At 39.4% G+C, this 23001-nt stretch overlaps 1 protein-coding gene across 1 annotated transcript in view; it reads left to right on the plus strand.

The window, feature by feature from the left end:
• NYAP2 (neuronal tyrosine-phosphorylated phosphoinositide-3-kinase adaptor 2) overlaps positions 1-19359 on the plus strand; it is a 29803-nt gene extending 10444 nt beyond the window's left edge. Inside the window, exons 4-5 of the mRNA XM_009701372.1 lie at positions 10302-10514; positions 19229-19359. Coding sequence (XP_009699674.1) covers positions 10302-10514; positions 19229-19359 — 344 coding nt within the window. The remainder of the gene's footprint in view (positions 1-10301; positions 10515-19228) is intronic.
• The last annotated feature ends 3642 nt before the right edge of the window (positions 19360-23001 follow it).

The raw sequence follows: 23001 nt of genomic DNA on the forward strand, positions 1-23001 counted from the left end.
TGTGGAATGAAGCAAACGGGGGGGGGGGGGGGGGGAAGAGGATAGCGATTGAACTACTTTGATTTAAAGGAATGGTGCAGTTTTATTTCTGTAGCTGCTACTCAGGAAGTTGGCGCAGCCGCATTGAAGGAGGCTGGTGGGGCCAGAGGTCTGAGAGGCCGTGCCCAGAGGGCACCCAGTGTGGGTGACTGTCCCAACCCCGCACTCGCATCGGTGTCCTTCCTCCTCGGGGGTTCTGAATTTGATAGGGGGCCAGGCTTTATTTCTGTCTGGTAGAACAGTGAATGGTTGTATTGAACACAGACATGTTTAAACTTTATACCCCACAGAGCTGTTAGGGGATTGCCTGATTATCTCTATCCTGGTGTCAGTTGGAGATAATTTATTTGAAAATAATATGGAGCCTCTCACTGGAGGAAATGTCTGGCATTAGCGTTGCTTTATAGGACTTTTGCAGAGTATCTTACTAAAATCGTATAATGTGTTGCAGCAATTGGAGAGTTAGCAGTTTTAAGCAGGAATTGCAGTTCAAATGTGAAAAAGATACCTGTGCATGTTAGCTTTATGGAAGGGAGAAAGCAAGGTCATGAGAGTGTAGATCAGACCAGTGGCTGGGGACCACAGTGCATTTTTTGGTGGGTCAGCTTGGGTGGCTGGCTGAAGCAATGTCTTTCAGGGTGGGACCAGCTGATGCTCCTGTCTTTGACTTTGGCAGTACAGGGCTCCCTTTTCAAGGCAGCTGCTAGATCTTTCAGAACTTGTCTTTATATCTGAGCACTGGATCCTGAATTGCATTTTTGCTAAGTTAAGAATCGGATTTTCTTTGCATAAGTATTTAAGTGCATTTTTGTTTCTTAAATCCTAAAAGTAAAACTAATAGGAAAGCCTACATTTATTGTGTTTATTTTAAGAAGCACAATGTTCATAAAGCACTTTGAACCAGATTTTATGTGTTCCACAGGTAGGTATGGAGAGATAGCACTTAAGCCTGTTTGCTTAAACTAAATAATTGGGAAGGAGATCACAGTGGTGTTTAGGAAAAATAACCAAAGTCCCACAGACCACACCACCACCAAGCCAAGGACTGTGAGCTTTAGGAAGGTAAAATATTGTGCAAGTTTCAAAGAGAGCAGAACATAACAGTTTCCTCAAAATGTATCGAGAGCAAAAAAACAGTTTTGAAAAAAAAAAAAAAAATCTGCCTTTTTTTTCCAGAAAGGGGAATATCTACATCATAGCCAGAGGAGCTGCTCGAGATCATTGTCAAATGAAAGTCTTTTGCATGCCGGCTTATGATCTGAAACCTGGTTTCATGATCTCTTGAGCTGCTGTCATTGCATCTTTACAAGAGATGGAGTTTAATTAAACGCCTTATCTGTACTTACAGTGACACAGCTCTAGCTGTAGAAGCTATGCAATTTTAAGAGAAGATGGTGGGAACTTTGGGAGGAATAAAGGAAAGAACAAGGTTTCCTCCATCAGTTATAAAATCCTCCAATACTTCTGACTGCTATTTGTCCTTTTGATGTTTCTTAAAATGTCTTTACCTTACTGATCTGTGTAACAAAGACTGACAATTTCTTGGGCTAAGTGGTTTATATATCCATGTTTAAAAAACTTACTTTTTCTGGCGTGTCTGATTTGATTCCTGGCAGAGTGAGCTCAGTTCTTAAACCCCATCATTAAAGGCCCAAGGCAAAGGTCCTTGAAGTATGAGATAAGATATACTTCAGGGGATCCCATTATAAATTATGGCAAGAGGGATCCTCTCCTTGTCTTAGGCTGCTGTTCCTTGCAAAACCAGTTTGCAAACCAAAGCACTTAGGTATCCAGAACGTAGCAGTGAATAATACGAAGACTAAGAAAAAATAGTGGGTGACCACAGGATATGCTAGACATTTTTGTCAGTGTATTATCTAATCTTCCCATAATACTCTGACAAAAAGTTTTAGACTTTTAGCTGAGAAAAGGTGGATATGCTTCTCCTTATGTTTTCTCTGGACCTTCCAGGAGTCTATCAGTAACAAGAGAAATTGAGGAGTTAGGAACAGTTTTATTTAGATTATACCTGTAACATTGATTCAAATATTGAACCATGAAACTGTAAGGGTGTACAAACATGCTAAGTAGACATAAAGTGAGAAGTACAGGAACACTGAGGAAATAATTGTCAGGATAATAATGCATATTAAAAAATTAGATTCATTTACATTCAATTCAATGTGAAGGTTCAGGTTACCTTCACTCCTCTGAACAGAATTATCCATCCCTAACAATTATTTTTTTGTTAAAACAGTAACATGCAATTAGCACTTTATCTGGCATTTAAGAATGAGTAAGGAGAACTATTGTTCTTGTAACTACTCATCTGAACAAGAGAAGCTATGTGTTTAATTTTACTGGAGATGGAAATTACTTTTCTTTGGTGTGTGACTTAAATTCGTAACTCAAAAAGTACCTTCTTCCAGGAAATCTATAGCTGTTTTACTGCTCGGGCAATGTTTGTGTAATTTATATTTACTTTATATGTGCTGTAACACATACAGAGACACTTGTGCCAGCCACGCTATCTGCTCTGCACCCTTGTGAAAGCAATAATAGTAACATCTTACAAGCACAGTCATCGGCCGGAGCTGTAAAAGGCCATCTGCAATTCTCCTTACTTCCTCAGGATCTGAAGTCGGTGCTGTCATGGCTTAACAGTCGCTTAGCTAGCAAGAGTAAAACCAGATCACCAAATGAAACCTCCGATTAGAAAGTGGGGAGGGCCTAAAATGATTGACTCTGTTAAAAAGCATAGAAAGACAGAATGACACATGGGTTTCATTCTGTGATCGGGAGAAACCTTGAGCATTAACTTAGAGAGAAAATAGTGCCTGGGATCCTGACCCAGCTAGGCTTGGCACAGAGGCTGCATAGAAAAGCCCGTATGCTTGTGCCTGGCTTTGTAAAACTGAGAGCAAAATTCGGGTAGGGCCAACATTAAGACAACATCTGGATCAGGATTTCCTTTCACTGGTAACGTATTGTGGTAGAAGGAGAGCTGTACAAATGGGACACTTGTTCTAATAATGAAAGGCAAATTTTCTCATTGATCAATGGAGTCTATAAAGAGAAGAACATTAATAAAAATATTTTTCATAAAGGTAGTTAAAATACAGACAAAATAGCCAGGAAAGAATTTATTTTCACTCCACCTTTATAATTGCTATTTTAATCTGAAAATACGAGAGTGAGAGTTTCTGTCCCCGGTTTTCACAACCAGTGTGCATTACAATCTCTGCATTTTTCTGACTAACAACAGATTCTCATCTACTACTGAATCTGGACGAAGGCATATACTTTAGAAGAAGTAAAAGTAGTCAAACAATGGAAAAACCCTGCATTCAAACTACTGATATAGTTCAAAGGCTGTTTTTCAGCAGAAAACTTGACGAAAAAAATGACAAGTTTAATATAGTCAGCACTTCTATGAAAGATTGATATTTTTGAAGTGAAGGTTTGAAACTTAAGGTCATGAACTTTCTACAGAAACATTTTTTTTTAAAGTATCTGTATATTTTAGCTTTTTTGGCTCAGCCTTGCCTTATGATTTCTTGCCATACTGTACTAGGACATGTGCAGTGCCCATCAAACCGTCATTTCCTCATCCAAACATGATGGCTGTATATTTAAGAACCTGAATAACAGAATGAGTGTGCAGTGAAATGAACAGGGTTGGGAAGGAAAGCAATTAAGTAATAGTAGTCACCATCTTCTCTTCAAATCAGATGCTATTAACAGTTGGGCAACCCTTTACAGTCACAGATTTTCACAGTTTAATTGCATATTTCATCTAAGAGTGGTTTTTTTGATCAATGTTGAGTTTAGGGTGGGGATGGTAGTATATGCTTGTGTTGCATATGCGTGTCCCTAAGTAGTCCAAGGCTCGTGTCAGTGATACTAACAGATGAAGGTGAGGGAGAGAAGAAATTTTCACAAGATGGCCACATTCAGTCTTTTCAAACTAGTCATCTTCCTTCTTCTGCTACTTAAATCCTATTTGCTGCAAACAGACATAGACCATGTACGTACTCATCTACGGGTATGAAATTTATTTGCACACACTTAATTGACTGAAAGGTCAGCCTGGATTATCAGCAGGAGATGTGGGTGTACAAACTATGTAAGAGAAATGTTTGCAGCTCACCAGTATCAGCTATGCTGTACATCCATATGAATCAGCATAGCCTGCTAGCCCCAAATAATAACTGCTAGAAGGAAAAAAACTGTTGAAGTCAATGGCAGAATTCCCATTGACTTGCTGTACTTAGGTTTTTGCCCATGAAGTCGCTGGGGAACACAGAGGCTTCTGTTGAGATTCTCCTAAGTGCAAGTCATAAATTTTCAACACCACCAGCTCTGAAAGGAAGATAAAAGAAAAATATGCAGTGAATATCAGAGAATAAAGTGGTCTGCTTAATTATGTAATTGTGACTGGTCCGAGGTAAACAGCAAACCTATTAATGAGTGCCAAAAGCGTATCCTTTCCAAGAATGCTGTTTGATTTAATGGTGAGAGTCCTAGGACATTGCTTTTTATTTGCTTTGGTAATACATCTGTACAATGTGTATCTTCCAGATGTGGCCTTTTCAGTCAAAGGATTGGGCTGTGAGGTCATCTGCAGCAGAACAGGCACACTTACAGATCAAGCGCAGTATTGGAAGAGATCATTAAGAAATAATGATGGCTTTGTTGGAAACAGGATGTATTATATTGTCATCACTTCTATAATATGTGCCAAAATGTAACCATCTTGGATCAAACGGCTCTCCTTACATAAGACTAAAACCAAGTTTGCCTATATTTCAATCAATCAACAATATATAAGAGGATTTTTCCTTTTGCTCTAGGACATCACACAATGTTAAATGTATGTCTTACCATGCAGAATTTTTAAAACATCTTTTCAGTAACTGATAATGCCAGCTGAAGTTTATTGAAACTTAAAGAATTCTATTCTATTCCATTTTTTTCAACCAGATTATGACATATTTCATAAAACATTTTTATTCTAAAACTTTGGATGATCTTTTGGTATAAATCTGTCTCTTGTTTTGTTAGTCTCCAATTAATTGCAGTCTGAGCTTTTTATTTTCCTATCTTGTTTTCCTAGCCAGGATTGCCCACTTAGCAGCTTTGGGATAGCCACAGAAAATGAATCAAATGCATTTCTTCAGCAATCCCTCTTTCCTCTCCCTTTGCTGTCTGTAGCAGGCAGAGCTGATCTTTGCAGGTTTATAGCAGGCAGATGTGATCTCCACTGGATTTTGCTGTGTAAAACAAAACAAACCCTACACTGCTCACAGAAACATGTGCTCAGTGAACAATGAGAAACATTTCAGCCACGTCTCCTTAAATGTTAGATGATTTGTGAGACTGTTTCAGGCTTTCTATTGATTTTGCATGGATCTAGGTCAGAGCTGCTTTTAATTGAACAAGCTGGCTGCTGCAACTCTCACTTAACTGTAAAAAAGGGGTATTAAAAATTGATATGCAAAGCAAACTTCTGCTTAATTAGCAAGCAGATGAAGTCAGAATAAACCACCATAGTTAATAAAGATGAGGAAATGGCTTGTACTGACAGTATAATATACCCTTATTTTTTGGGAAAAAATGGCTTAAGCACTTGAGCATTATCTGTGTTTCTTGCATATGGTATTAATAGCCTATTAGTTTTCTTTGGAAGAGGCTGGGATAAATTTACAGCTGTGCAGATCAGACAAACCACCCCACATGAAGAAAGTCAATAAAAGGCAGCTATAATTTTTAAATGTGTAATAAAGGTAAATAAAAATCCCTAGTGTGCAGAAAGAAGAAACTGTGGGATTCCCTCAAGGGTTTAGTATTGTTCTACATGTGAATTTGGTGGAAGTGGTCAGTCTGTAGCGGAGGGGCGCATGCTGCTGTCGTGCTGGCAGTGTTGCGTGGGACGCTGGTGGGGCTTTGCCTGGCCTTTCCCCTGGTCAGGACCCTGGGTCAGACAGGGCTCACTGAGCAGGGCGGCTGCCAGCTTGGCAGCTCTGCCCCAGGTATGTGGGTAGGAGCTGGAGCCTGAGATGTGTCTCTGGTAGCTCTGGTCACCATGCATGTGTGCTGGCTGCAGTCTAATCCCATATCTCCACCACTCCTGATGGCCAGATGTGCCCTCGGGGATGCTCTGCTCCCTCAGCCAGGTCTGTGCCCGCCTTGCGGTCGTATGGGTTGAAGTCCAATGTGTTGATGTGTCGAGGCTGGAGGAGATCGAGAGTTCTGATTCACATCTAAACCCCATCCCAAGTGACTTACTTTGCATTATACCTGTACGCATATCCTGAATTTTAGACCGTGTGAGTAGTACCATTTACTTCCCACAGTATGCAAGTTTTGCCTAGAGTGTTGTATTATTTATTTAGGTTTATAACAAACACACAAAAAAGAGTAAATGAATAATGCATGGATGATTAGCTTATACATTTGAGCTCACAGCTGAGAGAGATGGCAGAGAGCAACTCTCATTTTAAGTTCCTTAACGCAATTGCTTTTCTTTCTTCCCCCAAAAACCCCAAGCTGTATTAAAGGTTCTGCTCTTTATCACTTAGCATTACACTAAGAAGCCACCAGGACCTGAAATTAATTTGTGCTTAAGAGCAGAGTGGCAGACTGGCCACAGAGAATATATTTATTTGAGTGATAGCTTTTCAGGTAAGATTTTTTCCATAGCTATGTATTTCAGTTTGCTTTGGTCCAAGTTACAGCTGACTAACTTAGTTTGTTTCTCACTTTCTTTAGCATTTACGAGTTTTCCACTGCCACAGCTCATGTACCAGCCTTGCCTAGTGTGCAACTATTAAGGGACCTTTCATAGAGGGGAAATTGCACATGTCAATTATTTGTAAAATGTGTTCTCTCTAAGAGATTTTAGCCACCACCTTATTCTTGAAATGGAAAAGCCTGAGACTCAGGTGAAATAAATAAGAAAAATGCATATCTTTGAATATTGAAATACAATAACACCTGGAAGTACTTGAAACATTTGAACACCTTTATGGCAGTTCAACCAACTGTATCCATAAATATTTAAAGCAGTGAATTATTTCTTGAAATTTACATTTTTATGTACTATTTTGGCTTACGAATTATTGAACAGTAAAGATACTTTCCATAATAATTTCAGCTTTCAAAATACAGTACTTGACTGTGAAAAGATTTGCCTGTGGCCATCATATGATTGAGTGAGCTCCCATCATAACACTGAGCTTCAGTATCTCCTAACTCCAAATTAAGATTTTTAACAGCATGAGGTAACTTAGATCCCATCTGTGTTTCTGCACTTCTGAAATAAAATATTTTTAAAAAGCTGTGCAGCAACTACTGTTACCTTTCAGTAGAATATACATATATGACTGGTTAGAGTTCATGTTTTCGGTATAGGATCAATGTGGATGAAGTGGCCATTTAAATCCTGCTGTAGCTTTTGTAAAGGGTTACCCTTCTTAAAATATACTAGTTTGATTTTCAGTTGATGGTAAGGTCACTACCCCATAGGTAACCATAGCCAGCAGCTACATGCATGTTCTGCTTTCTGCCAATGCCTCGTGCTTGACTGCAGGTGCGAAAATGCAGAGCAATGAACGTGCTTTTATGAGACACAATAATTTGCGTCACTGAGCTTCCTCTGTAGAGCTGCATTTGCAGCAGGGAGTAGTTGACAGTATAAAAACATCCAAGTGACTGGTACAGTCAACAAAAGGTCCCAGTAATGCACCGTGACCTGGGAGGGGAGCATTCTGCATTTCTAGAGTTGTCACAGGCACATTAGAACTGAGGTACTCTTTCAGTCGAGTAAGAACTAGCACAGTGATTTTTTTTTTTTATTAAATTTGAGTATGATTCCTATTGACATTTACTAAGGAAGCTGATACTATTCTAAAATCCTCCTGAAAATATTTGAGCAAAAGTGAGGCATTAAATTTTTTTTTATTATTTTTTTATGTATTTGCAAGTGAGCAGGAAAGTAATATTACAAAAAACTATATAAAAGACTGACATGTTTTTCTGACTGTATACCAATGTTACTGATAGTGATCGCCAAATAATAATGATTCAGGCTCTGTGATGGGTTGCATGATATTGTAATCTGATTCAATCTGCTATTCATTTTTAGGATATATTACTTTTCAGATAAACTGCGAACTGAAAATCCCCAAGAAAGGATAGTGGAATGTAAATTTACGAAGTCTAGACAGCCAGCTGAAAACTGATTTTCTACACCTTATAAAGAAGTAGACTATAAGCCAAATCTTTATTTAGTCTGAATATTTCCATAGTTTCCAGCTGGTTGCAGAGAACTGCTGTGCTTTGATTCAGCTGATAATAAAACTAAGAATGCACAAATCATTTTTATCAGGCAACAAGTACAAATGCTTCTCTGTTAAGTAAACTGAAGTGGATAAATCCTTAGCTCCACACTCAGCCAGAGTGTTTCCACTGCAACTAAGAGCTGACTGCACCAGTGTGTTGAATTTCAAGGGGTGGTGTTCAAGTAGTGTCAATGAGGTACACACAGAGAAGGTTTTCACTAATGTGATCACAGCCTTTCCAGTAGCAGCTGAATGACATAGTAAATTACATCTATTGAATGATGCATTAAGTTGGTGAGGCACTGGCAGGGCCAGACTCTGACTTTTTTAAAGCATATTCTGTTCTTTTGGCTTTCTCTTGGTTTTGCTGGAAAGGAAAAGCTGCAATCTAGACAGCATCCTGTGTTGGTGGGAAAGAGAATTGTGTGCATTTCCAGAGAATTTTGAAATTTTGTCCATATCTTTCCTTTTCCCAGATAAGCAGTATCTTGAAGAAGTGAATATTATTGGTGTAAAGAAAAAAAATAAGATATGATTGCATCTATCTGTTATGTGAAAAAGTACATCATTATTTTTGATAGAGCAATGCTCAGAAAAAATATAAGAGTATTTTAGTTGATAACTGAAACAGTTCAAATTTAGTTATAATTTGGGCTTTACATCTCTTTGCACGGCTCTTCATATTAGCAAGTCTCTCTACACAGTCATAGACAGCTGTGTTATGGACATTTCGTAGCAAAGGTCCCTGAAAGGCAGATGTCATGTTATATTGATACAGACTGTTATTCAACCTTGTACCCTGCTGGGGTTACCAATGAGGAAAAACAAACAGTTTGGATTTTCATCACAGTGTCTTTTTGCATACATTAAAGTAGGTAAGTGACCTAAAAGTTCAAGGAAGAGATTTGATTTTTGAAGGTCTTTGTCACATAAAATGTCACTGAATCCTGTTTACGAGACTTGCTAAACTGGGGTTGTTTTATCGTTTTCTCTTGGAGTGTTACTACTGTGAGTAATTAAAAGAAAAATCTTGAAGGTTGTGGTATGATATCCTTAACATTAATTTTTACTATTAACTGATAGTAATTCATGAAATACACTAATGATTACATATTGCACTGCATATCCAGTTAGATATTTTTACATGTTTCCTGTTTGACGTTTCATTGAGGAAACTTCAGGCTGACTGTGTTGTGGCTCATCAAGTTCATCTCCACACTGGAATGTCAAAGAACTCAAGACAACGTGAGATTTTGTTACTGTTGTGCAGCCATGAAGAAAGCACACATCACTACTTCACTTGGAAAAATCATTCAATTGTTTTTTTGATTTCTCCTCTTTATATTGACTCATGATGTTGTAAGCAGAAAGTCATTTTCCGACTCCAAGAATTTTCCAACCAAGTGAAATTTGACTCCCTAGATTATGGTGTTGGGCACACGCAAAATATTAACACTGGACAGTTTTGTGGATTGTGTGCTTTTTATTAGAGCTTATGAGGAGCAGAGATACATTACTTGCACAACATTGCCTTAGGAGAGAGCTTCCTTAGAAAGTGCCTGAAGAAGAACTTGTTACCAATGAAATGACAGCTGAAAAGAATTCAGATATTTCCATAAATTGTTAATAAACCCATAATTTGGTAGGATACCATTTTCAAAAATATTTTCCTGGCATATAAAAGTTCTAACGAAATTTACATTTATCCATCTGCTGCACTGTGTATGGTTTTAATAATTAAAAAGTGTATTGAAACCTACATAAACTATAGGTTTTAGGCCTAGACAGTAAAATAGTGATATAAATTGCCCTTAAAAGATTTATGATTGGTATTTACGGAATATTGAGCAAAAGATTGTTATATGATGTGGGTAATTACCAGACACTCTATAACAAAATGTGCACTTGTGTATTTTGTAGAACCACTAGATGAGCTGAAGATCAGAAGTCACAGCACTGAACCACTACCAAAGCTGGAAAACAAAGAGAGGGGAGGCCATCATGGGACAACTTCCTCCAGGGAGCCCGGGAAAGCTCAGGAATGGGATGGAACGCCAGGCCCACCTGTGGTGTCCAGCAGGCTGGGGAGATCCTCTGTCAGTCCAACCATGTTGGCTGGAAGCAACAGCTCAGGTACGTCAAGTAGCACAGCAGGAAAGATCTCCTGAATCTCCTTGTGAGCTGAAGGATCTCTAAAGGTACAGAGATGTAGCTAAGCACCCAGATTCTTTAGACTTCCAAATATCTTCTAGAATCTGCCCTGCCCATTGACTGCTGCATGAATAATCATTGTGCTGTCTGCTTGTGCTCTGTACTGGAATGGGATTAGGATGGTGGCAGGTAATATAAGCATGTAAACATGCCATTCATCTATTTTAAAAGAAGAAAGGAATTCCACTTGACATTGAAAAGGGACACTATGGCAAAGACACCCCCAGGATGGCACCTCAGAGAAGAGTTCATAAATTCAGATATCACAGTAACAAAAAAACACAGTGCAGAAACAAGGCTGTCTTATTGATGTGCACAGTGAGTGGACACAGGGAGCCTTTGCTTTATGCTTGTAAATAAATTTCTAGAAAAGTGACTATGGGTTTCAGAAGTCTCAAATTCATACCTATCCATTTTATTCATCAAATTTTATGTATATAAAATAGTGAATTGCCATAAACCATGAAAAATAATGTGGCTTTGTTTATAAATTGACTAAGACTAACAGAACTGATACATGAAGGGAAATCTACAAACAGGTATGTATAGCTCTGGCATAAGCACTGCATTGTTACTTTTTGAGATTTGACAGTTTTCTTAAAAGAGTAACTTCATTGCTTATTGTTTAGATTGTGAAAAATATCCCCTTTAAAAACAGTTGACATATATAGTACCGGAGCCTTATGGTCAATATTCAGTAAGCATAAGACCGTGAATGAGCTACTCCAACAAGAAATTATTCCTGCACAAGAGATCTGCTGGGAAGTCAGTGGCAGAGATGAGTCTTTACAGTGCCAAGCTAGCAGAGATGCTCGCCCCTCACCCAGGGCAATGCTTCCTTGTGCGATAAAGGGATTCACGTTTTCCCTAAAATGCTGGAAATGACACCTGAAACTCAGTATTCAACTTGAATAGGCTTTGCTGATGTGATGTATCATTTGCAGGAAGTGTGTAGTTCAGCTTTTCTTGCCACAGATCCCCCAGATAGTCCTGCCTGGGGCAGCAAAAGTGACTTTTCTGCAAATCTCATGACTCTAGCACAGGTTATTTGGGTGCTACCGCCTTTTACTTACTTGTCTGTTCTCACAAAGCATCCTAGTAGGTAGGAATTTTCCAGATTAGCTCATAGCTTTGTTAAAAATTCTGTTCCCAGTGTATTAGAATGTCATCTATGCTAATGCAGGTAAAACAGTGGGTTTAAAGGTACCATGTTAAAGTGTCGGGGCATTTGATAATTAGACCAAAGATGTGTACCAACCTTTTCAGTTCTGTGAGATGACAGTACAGAGCAGAATGGAAGAGAAATGAAAATAAAAGAGTAAGTTCTTAGCAAAATCTAGCACTTCTGTCCAACCTTACTGCATCAGTTTTATTTCAAAGAATTGGTTGATCTCCAAAAGCAGACAAAAACATGTTGGCCTCAATCTTCATTTGGCATCAGCAAACTGCAATAGTTGTTGAATCATGCCTTGATTTTGTTAACTGTGACTTTGTCTTACATAGCTAGGACTGTCAAAGAAAAATTATGGAAATATTTTATTGGCTGAATTTTTACTCCTTTTTTACGATTAAACTCTGAGAGCTGATTATGATTTTTCTTTCCCCACAGTTTTTATGACATTTCATTTGATGAATATTGTCTCTCATCTGCCATGAATATTTTTTCCACTGTGTCTCTAGCTGTTGCCTGAGCAAAATATTTTACCTTTAATTGGGGAGGCATTGCATTCAAAATGCTGTACACAGTTCTCAATGAACTTGTACATGAACTGTAACAGTTCATTCTTTGCAATTAAATTAGAACTGTAACAGAATGCAAGAAGAGAGATTTAATACATCTGTATGGATGCAAATGCTTTCTGGAGTCAAGGAGATAAAGTAATTCTGTACTAGGAATTAGAACTTAGATTTACCACAGGACCAAATAAAATCAGGGCAGTCCCCAGTACAGTCATCATTGCTGTTGCTCTCTTTCCAACATCATAGATAAGAGAAAAAAAAGGCTACTTTTTTGTGCGGACTTGTCCTTGAAACACCACAGTTTGCTGCCTACCTCCTAGTTCACACTGGTACAGGCATTTATTGGAATAATTTCAAGAAAATGGGGTTGAATTGCTCTGCTGCAAAACAGAAAGGATGTGAAAGGACTTTTCTTGTGTGCTCAACAGGCAGCTCTGCCGAGGCACAGAGTAACTAGGAACTGGAGTGTTCTGAGCGAATACCTGAGTGAGAGTACTGATTTTTTGTGGTTTCTCCCCATCTCTTCACCTGCAAGTAAGACCAGAAGGGAAATGTGCCATCTCCAAACAGAATCTTGAGCTTTCTGGTCATTTTGTTCAAATGAGCCTGGCTTGTCAGGTGCACACGGGTACCACTGTGTCTAATACCTGATTGTTCTCTCATCTGTCACATAATTTGTCAAGGCCACTTTCTGTTTCTTGGCATCCTATCATTTCTTATGGAAAGCAGTGTAAATGGTTTGGGGGCATGCTGGCATTTAGGAAAGTCAGTGCAATTGTAGTGAACAGCCAAACAAGATCTGTGGAAGAGAAGCCTGTGATAACTTCACTCCAGGAGCTTTGAAGAGTATTTTCTGGAATGTTGCTGCTTTTTTCCTAACTGCAACCATGAAGCATTGTGCATTGCCACCTGCTGCTAGAGACAGGCACTGCGCTGTCTTTTAAATCTCAGATGCTCTACTCTGTTCTGTCCTGTTTTTGCATCACCATCAACTTGTCACTCAGCTGGCCCACTAGTATTCTAGCTGAAAACACTGTATATAATCAGGAAGGTAGTAGATGCCCACCTTTCATTGGAATTACTGACTAACATTGTGGATTTGCAAAAGTAATGAATAGTTAAGTTCAAGCTCTTCTGGAATGCAGAAATGCCCGCGAAGCCCAAGGTGCAAGACGCATTCAATGGTACAAGAAGGGAGTAGCAGCAAAGTACTAATTCGTGCTAGCTAGGGCTGCTTCACTTAAAGACGACTGAGTACTCCCACCAACCCCTAAATTTTCTCCTCACAGGCAATGTCAGAGTATCACTGTGCTACTAAATCCTCAAGGATTCTCCAAGTGAAGGCAACTTAATGCTGGAGGCATATGTTACTGTGCAACCTGCCCAAGGAGGTCCAGGCCAGGATGCAATGCTTCCAGACCTTGCCTACGCTGGTCATCCATGTTCTCCGCACACGAGCCCTCCCCTAGCAGCGCCTGTCACCTCAAGTACAATGAGTAGTACTGGGAGCTATATACTAAGGGCATCACGCCAGTGCACCACGAGCCAGGTGTGTGATCTCCAGGGCGTAGGATCACACAGTCACCGAGCCTGACTCTAGAAGTGCACGCTGCTCTCTGCAGCAGTGGCGTTACTGTTATTTGGAACAATGCACAACTGTCCTTTTGATCCAGAGCCCCAAGATTGGCAGTAGCCTGTGCCAGAAGCTTCAAAGAAAAATAGCAAGAAATTTTAAGCAAAAGCACTGCCAGAAAGACATGATTATTCGTTACCGCAGTGCCTCAGTCATTGACATAGACCTGAGACATGACAGTTCAGAACAAATCTTAATTTAAAACATACCCCATCTAATATAGACATGTTTTTTCTCATTACCTGACTTGGTTTTGAGACCTGCTAAGCTTTTGACCTATGGATATCTGGTAACATTGAGTTCCACAGGTTCAGTGCTCCCTTTGTGAAAACAGTTCAGTTTGAGATGCTGCTGTGCTATTTCAGCACTAAGCGGCTTCTGCAGGTGAAGTCCTAAACACTTTTTTTTAAGTGACAGAATAGTATATAGTTTATTCCACCTTAAGGTTTCATAATTTCAAGTTATGTCTCAGCTCACTCATGCCTTTTTAGGAGACCAACATGGCCAGGCCAGTATGATGACAATAGGTGTTATTCATTTTTCCAGTATGCACGGGGGTTTTTTTGTCTTTTTTTTTCCTTTTTGCATGTGATTACTCTCAGCCTGTCACATCGCCTTGTTTAATTCAAAACGTGCTTCTTGGCAGCTGTAGCAAATAAGCAATATTTCTCTTTTCATGTGCAAAGAAGAGACTGTGACAGGATAAGAAGCTTCTCCAATGTAAGTGACAGCCAGAGTAGTTTTTTGAATTAAGATTAGGATAGGCAGAATGAAGCCTCCTTGGATGAATAAAAGAACTCTTCCTGGTAAGATCCAAAAATAAAAATCATGCAGAGCTTTTGTATATCTGGAGAATATAGAAAACCATAGCACATCAGTATAAAACTGATCGAAAATATTTCCATAAATTCTTGTCACGTTTCAGCACTGTGCGTTATTGAGGAAAATACAACAATGCCCGCTGCCCCAAATGCAACCGGCCAAGCCTCTACATCTTTAGTTACGATGACAGCACTTGCACTTTGGAAAACAGGTCATTTATGTGAGTGCTTAAATACATAATTAAGTAGAAAATTTTAAGGCAATCCTATTTGCGATTGGAAAGCCTGTATTTCTGTGTTGGATAGTCTCTCCTAAAATTCTCATCCTTAATGCTGTCCTTTGGGGCTGTCCACTTGCTTATGTCTATGTGTAATCCTACTGGCATTGTCAGGACTCAGCTTAAACCTGGGAGTCCAGTAATGCTGGTCCCATTGCAGCTGACTATGTGTGTGGGTTTACTTCATGCTGAGATGGTTGTGGTTCCAACCACTAGCATTGTTGGGAGTATTGTGACTGCCGTGGGTGCCATAACAGGGGACTGAGACACAGCTGACCCGCCATCCCCTCCCAGCACTACCCTGCACCTCCACCTGGCTCCTGGAGGTGGTTTAGGCACTTAGCAAGCAGTGTGTTTTTTCATAATACTGCACAGTGTGAAGGATGCATCATTTGAAATTGTACAAATAATACCCAAGTTTCATCAGTTAAATATGGCAACTGACTCTTAGGAATATTTTTGTGCATAACATAACTAAATGTTATGCAGCTCTCTAGCTACCCCGAACGACCTGCTGAATTCAAACTTCATGCTGCCCATTGATTGCAATGGGCATCTCTAATGGCTACTGAAGTGTGCTGCATCCCCTGGCCCCAGTCCAGTAAAGCACTTAGACATACGCCTATGAGTTCCCTAGCTTGGCAGTAGGCTGTTAGCCCTTGTCAGCATTGAGTGGCTTACAGTGCTGTCAAAAGGCCCCTAGCTGTGGATGCAGAGAGGGTCTTGTGTTTGAAGTGGAGTCTCTGGAACCCTCTTTCAGGCAGGTTTGATTTAGAGCCAGGAGATCCACCTGCCTGGTGAATTGAAGCACAGTGCGGAGATGGGGTGCCATGCTAACTTTATCAGTATGGAGCTAGATGTATTTTAGGTTGCATTATCATGGACCCTGAGCAAATGAGTCCTCCTCAGATGACAGATATCTACAGAGCCTTCCCTATGTGCTTATCAGGCTGGCTGATAAAACTCTGCTCCACACCATGCATTACTGTCACAAAGGGGCCTTCTCAAGGAGTCTCAGGCTACTCATTTCAGATGTTAATACTGAGCTGTCTCAATATCATCCGCATGAGATAAACATGAATTAAACATTAGTAACCATCCCTGAGATTTGCTGGCAGAAGTTGTTCTTCCTTCAAGATTCTCAGGAGTAAATAGGAAAACCCATTTTCATTCCAGAACCAGAATCGGTACCAATATGCAGGCCTTGCAGACAAGCCGAAATGACCATTTAAAACATGAAAACCAAGAGGTAAAGGGACTGAAAGCGACTGGACAGTGGACATAATGATGCAAGAAGACCTCTTACTACTTTTTAGATAGCCCAAAGCAGAAATTATTATCTGAAGTGATTGTTATTATTTTGAAGTGATCAAAATCCAGTTAGCCTCGGTGCAGTGAATAAGCTGTCCACAGCTGAAAAATAACATGCTGCAGAATACAGAGCAGTAAGTTGGGCATTGCTTATGCAACAGACCATTTGCGGATATTTTTTTCCCCATGGTAGTGTGCAGTGTGAAGTTGTTACTCAGAGCACTAATTACAGTAGAATATAGTATTTATTTGGTCTAAAAATATTCCCACTGAGACCAATGGAATGGCTATTTTAAAGAAAACATTTCCCTTTCACTGCATAACCCAACTTCCTGAACTTAAAATAAAAAGCTAGATGGAGCCATCTCTGAAGCATCTTTTGGTGAGGATCATCATGGAAATTGCAATAGTTTCCTTAATACATATATTGCAGGCAGATAAAGGAACTAATACTTCATCTGTGTGTGATAGGTTTTATTTCTTTGATGCCAGATGAAAGGAGTCTCTTTGGCAAAGAAATGGTAATCTCTTCTTGTTGCACATATATCCAAATTGGAAATTATGACACTTCTCTCTACTTTCGCAAAGCAAAGAAAACAATTCAGAAGCAATAGCAGACAGTGCCTTGGAGGTTTTTTACATGCTGGGTGTCTGATTCTGCTTGTCACAGCAAAAACAGAGTCTCTATTTAGCAGCAGGGAAAAACAACCGAAAACAACCCAATTCTTGTCCTCTTTGAAACCCCAGCAAAATTCCAAGAGGGAAGAGACATGAGATTCATTATTATAACTATATTACTGAAAGAAACAGTCAGAAATCTGGCACACAGACAGTGTGAAATCAGAACAAAAACAAATCTAATCAAACCTTCAGAATAACTGCCCAAGTCCAAAAAAAAGGCAAAACAACAGATTATGTATAAAATGCAAGGTTATGGGGGAGATCAGTCTGCTCCTTTCTGCATGCTTATTGCCATGTTGACTCGTGGTATGTTTACAGACTGACTAGGAATGAGTGAATTGAATAATGCATGCATCAAACAGCATAAATATTTTTGCTGCTCAGCCAGCTGGATGTTAACCAACCTATTAATATTTAGTTGATGAATATTCGCCCATACAGATGCTTTCATTGGTCTAAGTGCTCCAGCTTAAGTGGATAGCTCTTCTCCATGCCCTATTGAATTCTGAAACATCCAAGGAAAATAAGTATTTAAGGTGACAATGAAAAAGCATCAGTGAGGTTGGAAGAACACATTTCAGCATGTTGCTGGTAGGTGGTGTAATGTGCCAGCTGTCCTCCAGTTTCCAAGATGTGCCAAGTGGTCTTAAGGACATGCTAGCGATGGACATCTTACTCCTTTCAAACAGTAGCCCAACCAGGGGCTAGCGAAGATATTAGAGATCTATGTAGGAAATAGAGATATTAGTATAAAACAAACATGGACAAAGCAGCAGTGTAAATGAGGCATGAGAAAACACATTTCAGAGAGGCACAAGCAAAAGATACGTGAGAAAACACGTGCTTCAAAGGCAAACTTGCTAAACCAGGATTGTACAAGGCATAGGTCCTTCCTCTCTTCTTGATAACATGGGATTGAATTGGAGGAATTCTTTAAACCCATTGTAAGGAGGCATGGTATTATTATAATTACTTGTTACTCATGGCAAAGCAGTACTATCAATGCTAAAACTGAGAGTCTGTTATTGTACGAAGCATGTCTGCTGAGTGTGAATGTCCTTGGTCTCAGTGTTTGCCCACTAAATAGAAAAGACAGGTGCAGGGTTCGGAGGAAGGCTTACGAAACATGAGGAGAATGAACGCATTAAACTAAGCCAAAAGTCATGGGTTGAGAGATGTTTCCCCAGCCATGAACAGGAAATGTAGGGACAAATATTTCTCTTGGGCAGAAACAGGCAGACCTTTTCTCAGGAAAAGACAGTTTCTTCTAGACCAGATGTGGGTTGTTGAACACTGGGGTAGCACACTGGGGTCAGCATGGCTCAGACACAAAAACCTTCACCCAGGACTCCTAAGCTGCATGGTCACCTTCGTGTCGGTGTGTTAACAGTAGTAACCTGCGCTGGAAATCAATGGAGAGCCTTCTGAGAAATGCCTCCATGTACAACAGCAGAAAGAAAATGAAATATCTGTGCAATTTCTGTGCAGTTCTTTTCTGGAATAGACCTTTCTCTCAAGGCAACCTCTACTCTGTAATCGCCTTGATTCTGGGGGACTGACTTCAGAATTTGCCTCTGTTGATGTACTCCTTTCTCTCCTTTCTTCCTACTTTCTGTTTCTCAATTCACTGTCATTAATATCAGGTTTTCAAGTATTCCTGGCATCATTCCAAATCCCCAAGTGCAACAGTATCCTCTCCACTTTTGCACACTCCCTCCTTCATTTTCTGGCATTTCATGTTTTGCCTCAGCACAATCATTCTTCGGGCTACCATCTCCCTCAGCTCTGGGATGGAGAGATGAAACCCGAAGTCACTGTAACTCCCTTAATCACTGCTGTATTTTATGAGGAGTAGAAAAAGGCACTGAGGGGGCAACAAGAAGGTTTCCTTCATATGCTTCCTGTCTGTCTGCTGTTTTACACTCTATACTTCAGCTTCAGAGATGCCAGAGGAAAGGAAAGAGGCCAGGACATGGGATGGGTTCTGTCTTAATCCCCCATCTTCTGATCTCAACTTCGTTTCACAATTCATCTGAATGCCCAAGACGTGAACTAGAAACCAAGCCTGGAGTCTCCATTTCAAGGGAATCCTGGGTCCACGACGTTTCAGTTTACTGCAGCAGTAACCCACCTCCTGTTCACCGGTATATCTTCTTCTCTCTTCCTTTGCAGAGCCTAAAGCAAGTTGCAGATTAGGTCGATCTGCATCCACATCAGGTGTGCCTCCTCCATCCGTTACTCCGCTCAGGCAAACCAGTGATCTTCAGCCAAGCCAGGTACCATCGTTAGCCAATCGTGAATGACTTCATGTGCTGCAACATGCCAAATGTTTCTCACCTCTGTGTCTGTCATTTGTTACAGTAAATGATTATTTTGTTTTTTGTCTTTTTTTTCCTGTGCGTGCATCTCTGTATGCGCATCTCTCATTGGCAATGAAATTCCACTGGTCACAGCCAGTAGAATTTTCTTTGCTCTTAATTCCTTGTATCGTTTTCTGTCTTCATTCTGTAATATAAATGTAGTAAAACTGTACTGTATGAATAGGCTGGGTTTTTTATTTTTTCATGTTTTCTGTACTTTTTTACTGTCCTTAAAATTTATCAAACTTTGATAAATTTAATCTATGTTTTTATGTAAATTTCTTTTAAATGTCTTGTCTAAAGCACTTGCACCAATGTTTGTCAATGACTTGTACATACCTGACTGCTGCCCAGTTGTACTTTAATATTTGTGCCAGTCTCACATTTGTTTTGAGCTTAATGCATGATTGTATTACACTGTGATTTATCACTGTCCTGAAAACTGCTCTTACAGCAAGTTATTTTGTTTAGTTAAGGCAGCTAGACTCTCTTCAGCTGTAGGCCATGTAATGCTTACAGGACTATTAAATAGTCCACTGTAGTTCTATTCATTGTATATTGTTAGGAATCAAAAACCAAATCAAAGGAGTAACATGTCCTCATATCTTGAATAGAGATACTTTTTTTTTCCTCATCAAAACCAAAAATGCCACATAGACCCTTGAGAAAGAAATGAAAGTGTTTGGGTTTGGCAAATTTCTCCAATAGCGAGAAAATGGAAAAGAAATAAAGACATGGGAAACCTATACTTACCTTTATTTTATATGCTAATACTGATATTGTATCATTTTGCTGCGCAGACCTGTATTATTAGTTTGACAGAACTAACTGCTGAGAGTAGCAATTGAGAGAAGAGGTTTCACTTAAACATAATGTTGAATGCCTTCTGTCAAGCTCAAAGCACTCCAGTGTTGTATCACTTGTGTGTACGTGTACGGGCCTACACATCACTGTGTATGTGTGTTGGTATACATATGCACAAAGAGACATAAACATATATGTATATATGTGCAGATACATACATGTATGCATACACACAAACACCCTTATTTAGATGGTGAATTTTTTATTGGCTTTCAGAGACTTAGTCCCCATAATTTTATTGAATTTCAGTGAGATTTGAGTGGAAAACTCCCTGAGGACTGCCTTGCAATAATCACATAATTAGGTTGTTCGTAGCTTGGTGAGTTGCTTCTAGAAGGTCTTGACCAAAGCAGAGACCAGAAGGGTAAGGTTGATTTACTCAATCCAGACAGCCAACTACTTGTTAGGAAGGTTATATTTGGGTAGCCTAGTCCATACATGCTAAAATTCTCTCACCTGCAAAACTGATGCTATCATATTACTTCTGAGCCCTGCTGGACACAATGCCTAGCAGAACCTTGCATGTTTCTAAAGCATATTTTACAGAAGAAAATCAAATCCATAATGGAGATTCAAAATGACAACCTGTTAAATACTATGTCAAGTGTTCCTTCATCTAAGGAAGAAATTAGGGTCTCGTACTTCCAAAAGTTTTGAGTGTCCTAGTGTTCATGTAGTGTATGTTTTTTGATTAAATGAGTCTTACAGCAGACATGATGTTTTGCTGGTTACTCAGTGGCAAAGGCACCTTGGGTGTTTTGAAGGGATTTTAGTTTCTCAGTTTATATTAAGAGCTAAACAATAAGCCTTGAAAGCAGAAGCTGATGTGATAGAGGAGATAATGAGCCTCTTAGAAGCTGCAGCCAGGGTTCACTGAAACTGTGGAGGAAAAATCCACCTCACTTCATACAGAAGAAAGGAACAAAGATGATAAGAGGAATTTTCAAGTGACTGTAGAGGGTGATCTTGTTAATTGAATAATGTATGGTATGGACATGGCTTCATGAAAAACAGGAAAAACTAGTAAAAGCTTTCTCTCCCCAAATGTCTTCCTTTCAAGCTGTCAATCTCTTACTGTCCATCTATTAAGTTGTTATTTATTATGATGGCATAATTTTTTTAAGATGTGGATTTGACCCTGATTCCAGTGGAATGACAAAAGTCTTATTATCTCCATGGCAGATACAAACAGTATTTTGATTGTGTTCTTTATGCACCTATTCTATCTTAATGTAAAAATAATCTATGACAGGTAAAATGTGTTTGGAAATGGCCAGGTTGTTAGCCTGCTCTGAATCTGACAGACTGTGGCATACAGGGTATTTATTTTCACGTGCTGTGGCTATTGATTGTGTTGATACTGGTTTCCTTAACCACATCATAATCAGCAGTTAGACTTTCCAAAAGATTAAGAGGACACATCCTGTTATTCACCTCTTTGTTGATGAGATGGGCATGGGTAATATTCATACAGGGATACAAGATCTGGGAAAGGGCAGATTACTGTTAATCGGTTTTCTCAAATCTTCATGGATCCCAAACTGGTGTTTTTCAGAATGTTTAACTTGGGAAAAAAAATCATATTTGCAACTGAGCTCTCAAGTCCCGTCATTTTTAATACAGAATCATTCAAGGAAGTGGTGAGGATGCTTAGTAATTAAAAATAGGTCTGATCTAATGAAACCTATATTATAATTCCAATCAAATATTGGCTAATTATGTAGCTATTGGCATTTAACTCCCCTATGCCTTATTTTCTTGTTTATTTATTGGTGTAGGAATTGCGAGGATTAACTAGTTAATATTAATGGAATATGTTTACAGTGTATTGATGGTAAGCATTATAGTGATCACTTAGAAATAAAAAGAAAGAGCTTACAAACAGAGATAAATTATGTGGCTGGTCTCTGATGGAGAACACTTTAAAATTCTGTAGTGTAGCAGCAGCCAGCAGTTACCAACACGCTGAGCCAGCTAGAGAGTATGCCATTCTGTGCTTAGTTCTGGTAAATGGTGAGGGCATTTTGAAAGAGCTGGTTGCAGGAAGTAACCTTGGATGAAGTTGTAAATTGATTCAATTTAAACTGAAAGATAAATATAAGGTTATCTTGGAACTGAAGTTACTGATTGTGTAAGGACAAAGTTTGAGAAATTAAGGAAGCAGCAGAGGAAGTCACGTGCTTGAAACTGTAATATGGCAGAAGCATGGAATATATTTGAGCTACAGAAATGGCATATAGCTGTATTTCCTAAATACATATATATATATCTCCTAAAGAGAGGAGTGTAAGTAGAAGAGAAGTATTCTAGATATCACAGAATGTAATGCCTTGTAAAGAGAAGAAAGAAGAAGAAGGAAAAAAAGGAAACCTTAAAGGTGCAGGAGCAGGCTGTCCCCACGTGCTAAAAGACGAGCCGACAGGAAGAAGATTGGCCTGGCTGAACAGAGATTTTCAGATGGAACGCAGGAAAAAAAGGAGAGCTTACAACCTTTGGAAGAAGGGGCAAGCAACTCAGGAGGACTGCAAGGATGTTGTGAGGTTATGCAGGGAGAAAATTAGAAGGGTCAAAGCCCAACTAGAACTTATTCTGGCTAGTGCTGTAAAAGACAATAAAAAATGTTTCTATAAATACATTAGCAACAAAAGGAGGGCTAAGGAGAATCTCCATCCTTTGTTGGATGCAGGGGGAAACAGTGACAAAGGTTGAGGAAAAGGCTGA

Source organism: Cariama cristata, unplaced genomic scaffold (genome assembly GCF_000690535.1).
Source record: "Cariama cristata isolate BGI_N322 unplaced genomic scaffold, ASM69053v1 scaffold30165, whole genome shotgun sequence".
Lineage (NCBI taxonomy): Eukaryota > Metazoa > Chordata > Aves > Cariamiformes > Cariamidae > Cariama > Cariama cristata.